This window comes from Geotrypetes seraphini, chromosome 2 (genome assembly GCF_902459505.1).
Source record: "Geotrypetes seraphini chromosome 2, aGeoSer1.1, whole genome shotgun sequence".
NCBI lineage: Eukaryota > Metazoa > Chordata > Amphibia > Gymnophiona > Dermophiidae > Geotrypetes > Geotrypetes seraphini.
The window spans coordinates 71,091,098-71,102,514 of record NC_047085.1 but is presented as its reverse complement, the minus strand read 5'-3'; the positions used below and the strand labels follow the sequence as shown (position 1 = coordinate 71,102,514).

Genomic DNA, 11,417 nt, shown 5'->3' with positions numbered 1-11,417 from the left:
AAGAGGGGTAGAAGTGGGAGGACCACTAGGCAACAGTGACCACAACGCGATCAGATTCACATTAGAAAGGGGGACACCCACAGGAAGGAGGACCGCAACGACTGCGCTCAATTTCAGGAAAGGGAACTATGTTGCTATGAGGGAAATGGTGGGGAGGAAGCTCAGAAACATCCTTAGGATGGAGACTGTAGGAAGCGCCTGGACCCTATTCAGGGACACCCTGCAGGAAGCACAAAGAAAGTACGTCCCCAGTTTCAGAAAAGGCGGCAAGAACAAGCGGTCAAAGGACCCGGTTTGGATCTCAACAGAAGTAAAGAGGGCAATAAATGACAAAAAAGTATCCTTCCGGCGATGGAAAAAGGACCCAACGGAGGAAAATCACCAGGCGCACAGGAAATGCCAAAAGGAATGCCACCGAGAGGTTAGAAAAGCAAAAGGGAAATATGAAGAGGGGCTGGCCAGGGAGGCGAAAAACTTCAAGGCATTCTTCAGTTACGTAAAGGGGAAGCGACCAGCGAGAGAGGAGGTGGGGCCGTTGGACGATGGGGATAGAAAGGGAGTGATTAAGGAGGATAAACAGGTAGCTGAGAGGTTGAACACGTTCTTCTCGTCGGTTTTCACGAGAGAAGACACATCTAATATACCGGACTCAGAGGAACTCATGAGCGGGGAACAGGCTGAAAAATTGGAACACATAGAGGTAAGTAAGGAGGATGTCCTCAAACAGATAGACAGGTTAAAATGCGGCAAATCGCCGGGCCCGGACGGGATCCACCCAAGGGTTCTGAAGGAACTAAGACAAGAAATAGCGGGCACAATCCAGCATGTTTGCAACCTATCCTTGAAAACTGGAGAGGTACCAGAGGACTGGAAATTGGCGAATGTCACACCTATCTTCAAGAAGGGATCGAGGGGTGACCCCGGGAACTACAGGCCGGTGAGCCTGACTTCAATTACAGGGAAGATGGTGGAAGCTATGATCAAGGACAGTATTTGCGAGCACATCGAGAGAAATGGCCTACTGAGAACAAGCCAGCATGGATTCTGTAAGGGAAGGTCATGCTTAACGAACCTTCTGTACTTCTTCGAGGGAATAAGCAGTCGGGTGGACAATGGGGAACCTATAGACATCATTTACCTCGATTTTCAAAAGGCTTTCGACAAGGTGCCACACGAAAGGCTGCTTAGGAAGCTGTGGAACCACGGGGTTGGAGGGGATGTGCACAGATGGATCAAGCACTGGTTGTCGGGTAGACTGCAAAGGGTCGGAGTGAAGGGCCAATATTCTGAATGGCAGGGAGTCACGAGCGGTGTGCCACAGGGATCGGTGCTGGGGCCGTTACTCTTCAACATATTTATCAATGACCTGGAAAAGGAGGCAAAGTGCGAAGTTATAAAATTTGCAGACGATACCAAATTGTGCGGTAGAGTTAGGTCCAGGGAGGAGTGTGAGGACCTGCAAAGGGACCTGGACAAGCTGGAAGACTGGGCAAACAAATGGCAAATGCGCTTTAACGTGGAAAAATGCAAGGTCATGCATATAGGGAAAAAGAACCCGTTGTTCAACTACAAATTGGGGGGGGCATTGTTGGGAGACAGCAGACTTGAGAGAGACTTGGGTGTACTGGTGGATGCATCACTGAAGCCATCTGCACAGTGCGCAGCAGCCTCGAAAAAAGCCAACAGGATGCTGGGCATCATAAAGAGGGGCATAACAACCAGGACGCGGGAAGTCATCATGCCATTGTATCGAGCGATGGTGCGTCCACATCTGGAATACTGCGTTCAGTACTGGTCGCCGCACCTCAAGAAGGACATGGCGGTACTTGAGAGAGTCCAAAGGAGAGCAACGAAACTGGTAAAGGGGCTGGAACACTGCCCATACGCCGAGAGATTAGATAGGCTGGGGCTCTTCTCTCTGGAAAAAAGGAGGCTCAGGGGAGATATGATAGAGACCTTCAAGATCATGAGGGGCATAGAGAGGGTGGATAGGGACAGATTCTTCAGACTGAAGGGGACAACAAGTACGAGGGGGCATTCGGAGAAACTGAAGGGAGATAGGTTCAAAACAAATGCAAGGAAGTTTTTTTTCACCCAAAGGGTCGTGGACACATGGAATGCGCTACCGGAGGAAGTGATCAGGCAGAGTACGGTACAGGGATTTAAACAGGGATTGGACGGATTCCTGAGGGATAAAGGGATCGTGGGATACTGAGAGAGATGCTGGGATGTAACACAGGTATAGAAAGCTAACCAGGTAATAAGTATAGAAACCCAACAGGTCGTACATGTGCAAGACCGGAGGGTTAGGACTACGATGGGAAGATAGGACTTAAGTGAGAAACCAAGGTGGCAAGGGAGCCCCTTCTGGTGATGCAGACAGGTCGTGACCTGTTTGGGCTGCCGCGGGAGCGGACTGCCGGGCAGGATGGACCTATGGTCTGACCCGGCGGAGGCACTGCTTATGTTCTTATGTTATGTTCTTATGTATTTAGGGGTTAGACCGTAGAAAACTTTAAAACAAAGGCAGGCGAACTTAAACTTTACACGAGCTTCCATCGGCAGCCAGTGTAGCTGTTTGAAGTATGGTGTCACGTGATCGAACTTCTTTAGACTGAAGATTAGTCTGACCGCAGTGTTTTGCATTAGTTGTATGTCATAATGATTCTGTTTTTAAATTATGTATGTAATTTTGAGAACAGTTTAGTTATAAACAGTATAGAATTTTTTTAAATAAATAAAGCTAATGCCCAATAATTAAATAAATACTAAAAGTCTGTGCTCAGGTCTAGAGAAACACAGTCAATAGTTTTTAAATCTCAAAATTAAATAAGTTTGTGCTCAAGTCCAGAGAACACAGCATTTTAAAATCCTAATAATTTAAATATTAAAGTCAGTTCATAGGCCATTATTGAGATTGCTTGGGGAAACCCACTGCTTATCCCTAGGATAAGCAGGATAAAATTCATTTTGCAACTTGGGATCGAGCTACGTACTTCGACCCTTGGTTGGCCACTGTTGGAAACAGGATGCTGGGTTTGATGGACCTTCAATCTGTCCCTGTATGGCAAGTCATATGACTATCCAAAAAACTGCATCTAGCAACTAAAATACAGTATTGTGAAACTCGGGCTTTACAAGAACTAATTTATACAAAATATAAAAATGAGAAAAAGAATAAAATGCAATTATACTTTTAAAATGTTTTCATCTTAGCTGGATCGAGCACAAGTCAGCTAAGGAATGCTTGTAAAATACTAACACAAGAACTGCAAAAACAAGAATACAAGGTTGGATAGTTGCTTATTATTTAAAAAAGCCCCTACAGTTTAAATTTTAGTCAGAAACATGATCAACTGCTCTGTTTTCATCATATTTCAGGAAGTTCAAAAGAAGAGGGGGACTCCCTGCTTCTTTTTTTTTTTTTTGGGGGGGGGGAGGGGGGTTATGGTGACTGAGCTTCATTTCCTAGAGTCCTTCAGCATCTCTTAGGTTGAAGGTTGCAGTTTCTTAGTTCAGGATCAGCAAAATGGAACGTGGGAGAAAGGAAAAAGAATGGTTAATAACGTGATAATTTATGTATAGATAACCTTTTGTTGAGCCAATAAAATGCAGCCCAAAAGTAATTCACATTATAAGGGATTAAATAGTTATGAGCTGAGCTATATATATAATAAACCATTTAAAAGAGACGAAGATCCCTCTTATAACATTCTCTCTGTCTTTAAAAAGCTGTATTATGGCTTCTTATGGGAGAATTCTCCTCTACCCGCGCTATTCATGAATGAACAGCCGCTGTCATACCCCTCTGCTGGTACAGCGCACCTTCTCAACGTCCACGTCGCCTTTCTCGCCCACGTGGCACTCCCCCCCCCCCTTCACCTTCTTCCCCGCCCCCGCTTTCTTATACGTCTCCGCCTGGCGCGGTGACGTAACCCCGCGAGCCGTGCTCGGCGCTCCGGACTGAAAGCTGTGTTCGCTGGCGACGTTCCTACCGCTCGAGTCGCCGGTTCGCGTGAAAGGGCGCGTGTGAGAGGTTGGGGAAGGGAAGGCGGCGCGTGCGCGCGGAGGCGGGCCTGGGGAGGCGGCATCCCCGGGTGCCTCGGTCTGTTTCCCCAGTGTGAGTGACCGCGCAGAGGAGGAGATGTTGTAGGCTCCAGTTACCCCTATTTACCCTCCGACCCTTGCTCTATCGCTCCCCTCGTTTGCCTGCCCCGCGTCTCCGCCGGTATCTGGGGGCTGCGCGATGGCAGCGGGCTGGCAGGATGAGCTGGCCGTGCAGGCCGAGGCGGTGGCCGCTCGGATGCGGGAGGGGCTGGCCGGCGGCCTGGGGCTACTCCGGAATGAGCTGGGGCTGGAACTGGGCCTGGAGCCGGAGCGCTTGCCGGCCTGGCTTCTGCTGCTGATGCCCGTCTTGTGCTTGCTAGGGCTGGCGGTGTTCTGGGCCGCGGCCTGCTCTGGCAGGAAGCGCAGCCGAGCTCCGCCCGGTGAGGAAGAGGAGGAGGAAACGGTAACCCCCGGCAAGGCCCTGAAGAGCCCAAAGGCTGAGGAGCTGAGGAAGAAACCAAAGAAGAAAATAACGGAGAAAATCAAAGTGAGTGAGAGGCGGGCTCTCGGCCAACGGGGCTTCCCTTGCCTTCAGCTGCTCGAGCTTGTCACAAGGGGGGGCTCTCCGCGGTGACGGGGAATCCCCCTCCCTGCACTGACAGTCCGCTGCTTCTCTCTGTCACTAGCCATTCGCAGCAACTACAAAGTAACTTTTCATCTGTAACTCCTCTCTCCGAGTCTCTAGGTATAACTCGCTGTGGACTGATAAGGGCCGAAAAGTGGAGCGGCCGTGTCCTCGACGGCTCCGTGGTGCGTTTTGGCTCCGGGATCGAGATGAGAATTGAGTTGTTAATTGCAACTTTAGCAGTAGCAACTGTGATGATAAATAAAAGGATTAATCGATTTATCATATCTTAGGAATCGGGGTACTGCTTTATCGGTCCACCACGCTATCAGATTTGGATCAGCTGTAAAAAAAATGATTAAGACCTAGCCTATAAATTTAGATGCCAAATATTTGTGACCTGCTGTTAAGCAAAATCTATTTCAAATCTTAAGTTTCAGATTTGTAGCCTGTTGAAATATCTTCTTTTGTACTTGTTTCTTCACTTGTTATATCTGAGCTTATTTTTCTCTTTAGCATTTGTTTCCAAGAACTACTGCTACTATTTATAAATTTTCAGCACCGAAAGGCATAAGCAGCGCTGTACATTAATGGTTAATAACTCCCTTTCCATTTTTAACTATATGAATTTATTCTTGCTGTGTTGGAAACTAGAATAGGATAAAATAAGTTGTGTGTAGTATTTGCTAGCTGTACATTATCAGTAGCATAGTTGGCTTTTCTTTTCATGTGAACAAGCTAATACCTACCCTTAGTGCACCTTATTTTTACTATGGGTCCCATTTTATGTGTACAGTGTCCTGCAAACCTTTTTTTTTTTTTTTTTTTTGCTCCGGCACACTAACGGAGCAAATGTTTTTCTATTGCACATCCACATACTTGCCCCATATGAATATTGTCTCATTTTCCCTGAGCTCGGGGGCCATTTCTGGATGGCCTCCAAGCATGCGTGGATGTCGACACGATGCCGTATGCATGCACATGACACCATGTTGATGTCCATGCATGCTCAGAGGCCCTCCAGACACTGCCCCAAGCTCAGGGTTAATGAGACAAGGGCCACGTGGAGGAGGAGAGGTGCTGATGCTGGAAGTGACATTCGTATGCATCATGTGTCCATCAATCCCTGATGGCACTACCGGAATCTTGCCACTACATACAGTTTGCGATTCACTGATGATGTAGGACCTAGTTACCTTTAGTAAAGGTGTTACAATACCTAAGCTTACCTATTTATACCATCTATATACATATTCTGTAATTATTGTTTCTGTATTGTCATCTGCGCATGATCAAGGCCCTACAGGCAAGGAGGCCGATCTTCGGGGTGCCCAGATGAGGGTAAGAAGCGGCGGGGGGCGAGGGAGGGGGGGTGCCCGATCGTGTCGGGGGGGGGGTGGCGGAGGGGTGCCGGATCATGGCGGGGGGGGTGCCGGATCGTGGCGGGGGGATACCCAATCGCGTCAGGGGGGGGTGGTGCCGGATCGCAGGGGGGGCCTTCGAGGGGAGCAATGCCAGTTCTCGGGGGTGGGGGGAAACGCCTCAAAGCGAGTTTCCATTATTTCCTATGGGGAAACTCGCTTTGATAAACGAGCATTTTGGATTACGAGCATGCTCCTGGAATGGATTATGCTCGTAATCCAAGGTACCACTGTGTGTATATATGTATGTATATATATATATCCTATATAATAAAACCCTAAGCGCGCCTGCGCACTTAGGGATTTCGTGTTCCCTGCTGCCATGTTTTATGTTCCCTTGCCAAATTCTATTTTAGAATGCTGTGGCAGGGAACTTTCTGGCCACTCCCCTCCTCCTACCCTCACTCACCAACCGCTGGAGGAAGCCTGGCAAGCTCTCTCCTTGCCCGCGTCCTCGGCAGGGAGCACACTGGAGCTTCCCCCTTCCCGCCCTCACTCACCAACTGCTGCTGCCGCCGCCGCTGATCCTCCTCTTCAAAGCAGCCTGCGATCGTGGCCGGCTTTAGCAAACCTCGCAGGCCGCTCTCCAACCTCAGTAGCATGTTCCCTCTGACACACAGGATCGCATCAGAGGGAATGCGCTACCGAGTTGGAGAGTGGCCTGCGAGGTTCGCTAAAGCCGACCACGATCGCAAGCTGCTTTGAAGAGGAGCAGACCAGAAGACGCTGGGATGGAAGGAGGGTAAGAACAGGCACAATAGAGAGGGAAAGGGGGCTGCTTTGGGGAGAGAGGTGTGCTGGGGGCAGACAGCTTGCTCTGGGGGGGAGACAGAAGGGGCCAGGGAGAGACAGTTAGGGAGAGGGAAAGGGGGCTGCTTTGGGGAGAGGTGTGCTGGGGACAGACAGCTTTGCTTTGTGGGGGAGACAGAAGGGGCCATGGAGAGACAGGGAGAGGGAAAAGGGGGCTGCTTTGGGGGTGAAGTGTGCTGGGGACAGACAGCTTTGCTCTGGGGGGAAGATAGAAGGGGCCATGGAGAAACAGGGAGAGGGAAAGGGGGCTGCTTTGGGGGGAGGGGTGTGCTGGGGGCAGACAGCTTTGCTCAGGGGGTGGGGGGGAGACAGAAGGACACAGACAGTGGCCAAGGAGAGAGAGAGAGAAAGAAAGAAAGACAGACAGACACATCTATTCTAGCACCCGTTAATGTAACGGGCTTAAAGACTAGTGTGTGTATATATGTGTGTGTGTGTGTGTGTGTGTGTGTATATATATATATATATATATATATATATATATATGGAGGAATGAACATTATAAAGATGATAAACAAGGACTTACATGAATTTGAGGGTAATAAGGGGAAGGAAGGGTCAATAAATACATTATTAAAATGAAATTTAAAAGAAAGGGAGGAGGGGGAGAGGATATGACATCAGGGATAGGATTGCTTCATAAAAGGCGGTTGAGATGATTTTATTGGTTTTGGGAAAGGAAGTATTTAGAGATTATGATATGCATCTTGAAAAAGAAATGTTTTTAGTTTGGTCTTGAATTTAACGAGAAGATTTTCATGACGAAGTTGAGGTGGCATGGCATTCCATAAGGTTGGAGCAACTACAGAGAAGTTAATTTTCCTAGCGTAGTAGAATTCTTTGATGGAAGGAACGGCCAGTAAATTTTGATCTGCTGATCTTAGGGTCCGAGAAGGACAGAGAGGGATAATAAGTTTGTTGAGAAAAGATGGAAGACGTGAGAGTTTGATTTTGAAAACCAGCATTAAGGTTTTATAGGTGATACAGTGTGTGATAAGTAGCCAATGAGCTTCTTTCAGGAGAGGAGTTACAAGGTATCTACATTAGTGTAAAATATATAAAATAGTGAGGGCCCAGTACAGTATTTGGTGTTGACCTCCCCAATGGTGGTTTCTTGGTGCCACATGATAATAAAATGTGCTCCCATCAGGACTATATGGAGGGCTTTGCAAAAAGTTTAACCACACAGGGCACAAGGGAGACATGCACAAAAATTGTTCCTCGTCCATTGTCTCCCTTGTGGTGGCTGCAGCACAGGGTGTGGTTTTAGCTTAAGATGCTCCTAATTTTTATACGGTATTAAAAGAAAATAAATTTAATAACTCAAGTTTAGAGTATTCTCAACAAGTTTTCTCGATTGGTGTAGCTTACATTTTTATTAGCAGTGTAGTATGACATAAATAATAGCAGATGAGAACAAGAGTTATCTTTTCAACTCTTATGTTTTGGTATGAAGTTGGAAGGAAGAAAGATATTTTTTTCTCTGACTCTTAGAAAATACTTCTCTACTGAGAGCAATTGATGCTAATCTGGCAGTAGAGAAGATGGAAATTACTGTGGTAAATTCAGGCATGCTCTGGAACAGGGTGTCCAACCTTGGCCCTCGCCAAGCTGGGTTTTCAGGATTTCCAAAATTAATATACATTAGATCTATTTGCATACAACGGAAATAGTGCATGCAAATAGATCTCATGCAAATTAATTGAGAAAATCCTGAAAACCCAACTGAATTGCAGCCCTTGAGAAGCAATGTTGAACAGCTCTGCTTTGGAAAGGTCTTACAATAGTAAGAACAGGGTTGGAGAATTATGGTATTGCAGCTATCCCACTTCAGTCATTCAAGAAGAAATAATATATTAAGAGTCATTACACCAGTGATATCACCGTTCCTCTTGGGGTACAATTAAGTGACAAGACTTAAAGGCAAACTGAATTTTGGCTTCAGCTTGTTACAGTGCAGAAACTGGCCAAAATTTTTTTTCTGCCTGGTTTTGGCTCTAAGGCTACAGCTACATTTTGGATTTTGGCTGCAAATTTGTGCTTTGTCCTGTTTATCGCCCTCCCTCCCCCTTTGAACAGGAGTTGCCTTCCCTCTGCCCACCTGTAGGGACCCCCATGGGGGTCTATTTTATAATATCTGTCATTATAGGTGCAGTCAGGGCAAGAATGATCCCTAGTCGCTTGTGCCCATTTTGCCTCTGTTCTCAAAATGTCTGCCATAACCTTTAGTGGCAATATCTTAAGACTGCCGCAAGAGGTCACGACAGCCATTTTGCAAGTTAAGCTGATATAAGCAAGAGTGACTGGGATCACTCCTGTTCTGATTACACTATTAGATCATAAGTGACCCCTGGGGGAGGGGGAAGCTACTCTTTGCATTCTTATTTATTTTGTGTGTAATGTATTTGCAAGTAATGTTGTTGTGATCTTGCACAGTAGTTTATATAGCAGAGTGCTCCAAATAAATGCTTTTGATACAAAAGTGCAGCAGGAATTTATTTGTCTGTAAATTTGGGATGATAAGCTGTTTAGGAATTAGCCTCTTGATTTTTTTAGTTTTTCATTAGCTGGGGTCCATGTGTGCAGAGGCTATTTTGGTTGGAAGTATGGTCTTTTATTTACATTATTATATTTGACTTGGTTACTATTTGGGTGATTCTAAAGAATTTCTAGGCTCTGTTAGGTATATTGAAGATGCAGTATTTTAATCAAACTTGTGGTGTTCAAAAGCTAGATTCTATTAGAAAGGAACCTTGATTGTTTTCAAGCACAAGTACTACTAGTCAGGCTTATAGTGTTAGTAGAGAAATATTACAATGAGCTGAAATTTATATTTTAGAAAATAATTTGAGAAATGTATTGCTCTTGATGATTTTTCAGAGCATATAGTCCTCATATACAGTGATATCAAAGTGCTTGTTTTATTCTGGATTATGCATCAGGCTGGTATAATGTCTGCAGTGTAGGCTCCTTTATTCTATTATAGTATGAATCTATATCCTGCTTGTCCTTTTGAATCCAAAAGTGGGAAACATCTCAATTCTACTTGTTACTTGTGCACAGTTTGGGTAAGCATAAAAAGCTGGTAATTGTGACTTATTTTTTACACATTCTCATAATGTTCCTTCTCGGAAGATATTTAACGATGCATACATCTGCATTGATTTTAGGAACCTAGACATGCCCAATTTGTTGAGAATTCCTTGTTAAATGGCTGTCCCAGTTATCAGTCTCTTCTTGTAATTCCTGGGACTAGAGGGTAATCCCTTGTGGGTTTAGCAGAGGGCTGCTGATTGCAGGTTCTAACAATTCCCAGAGGACCTCATTGGTTCACATTCACACAACCAAACTTAAAGTTTCAGTTTTGGCCAAAACCAGGCAATTTAAGTTGCTTTTTGTTTTGGCTTCATTTTCAGTTTTGGCAGGCTTGTAACAAGATTACATCGAATAGCCTGTGCATGGAGGGAGAGAGGGAGAAGCTTGGTAAATCAGGCTTACTGATATTGCAGATCATGGGATTTCCCAGGTGGAACCAGCAAACCAAATCTTTTCAGAAACCAGCTGAACCAGTGCCTGCATGTTTTTAGTTGCTGTGTACCATCAACAGACCTGCTGTGACTCTGTGCAGCGCTGTGTGCGTCTGGTAGCGCTATAGAAATAATTAATAGTAGTAGTAGCTTGGCTGACTTCTTATCAAACTCTTTTAAAAGGTAAATGATAGTAGAAAACAGTGATGAAGACCAAATATTGACCTAGAGGAGGTGTAAATGATTTTAAGAAGAGATCAAACTGTTAAAGACATACCCCAGCTGCAGAAGCTGAACAGGAAAAATTGCTCCTTTTATTTGTTAGCATATGTTTTGCTAGTTACCTCTGAACTAAAAATCTCTTCTGGCTGCTCATGTAAAAATCTTTACATTCACCCCCCCTACCACCACACACACTTCATCTGTCTTTGGGGCACTAACCTGACAGTCCTGTTTTTTGGTGACAAGATTCTTGCTTCTGGGGAAATCCTGTCGCAGGAGCTTAACCAAATTCCACAAAAAGCGCTTTGGTATAAAAATAAACTCTTCTCAATGAGAATGTGGGCATCAGATTTTATCTGTGTATTGATCACTGGGCATTGCATTGTGGTACATTCAAAAGAAGTTTATTCACTGAGTTACAGCGAATCTAATTTAATTGGATGTTCACATTAAACTGTTGCATAATGGGCAGATCTATCTTTGTATTTGATGTGTAAGAGCCTGTCCTGAATTGTTAAGGGGTGATGTTTGTTTTATGGTTATGCTGGGCTTAACATTAACTACTCCTAGGGGAATTCTGTGCATAACATTGCACAAGTCTGCATTGTTTACAGTATTTTTGAATAGAATTCCCCCATCATAAGGCATGAAATCCCCTCCTGCTTTTGCTCGCTCACTCTCTCATCTAACATCTGCCCTATAGGACGTGCCTCTCACTACGAGAGGCATGTCCTGTAGGTAGTCGGCTTCCGCCAGCACCTCTCC

The 11,417-nt window shown here is 45.5% G+C and overlaps 1 protein-coding gene across 3 annotated transcripts in view; it reads left to right on the top strand.

The window, feature by feature from the left end:
- Nucleotides 1-3,926: 3,926 nt before the first annotated feature.
- MTDH (metadherin) overlaps nucleotides 3,927-11,417 on the top strand; it is a 119,595-nt gene continuing 112,104 nt past the window's right edge. For 2 of the 3 annotated variants that reach the window (XM_033933161.1, XM_033933159.1), the window contains exon 1: nucleotides 3,927-4,594. In XM_033933161.1, coding sequence (XP_033789052.1) covers nucleotides 4,247-4,594 — 348 coding nt within the window. In that variant the 5' untranslated portion in view covers nucleotides 3,927-4,246. The remainder of the gene's footprint in view (nucleotides 4,595-11,417) is intronic. The other variant, XM_033933160.1, reaches the window with a different exon arrangement.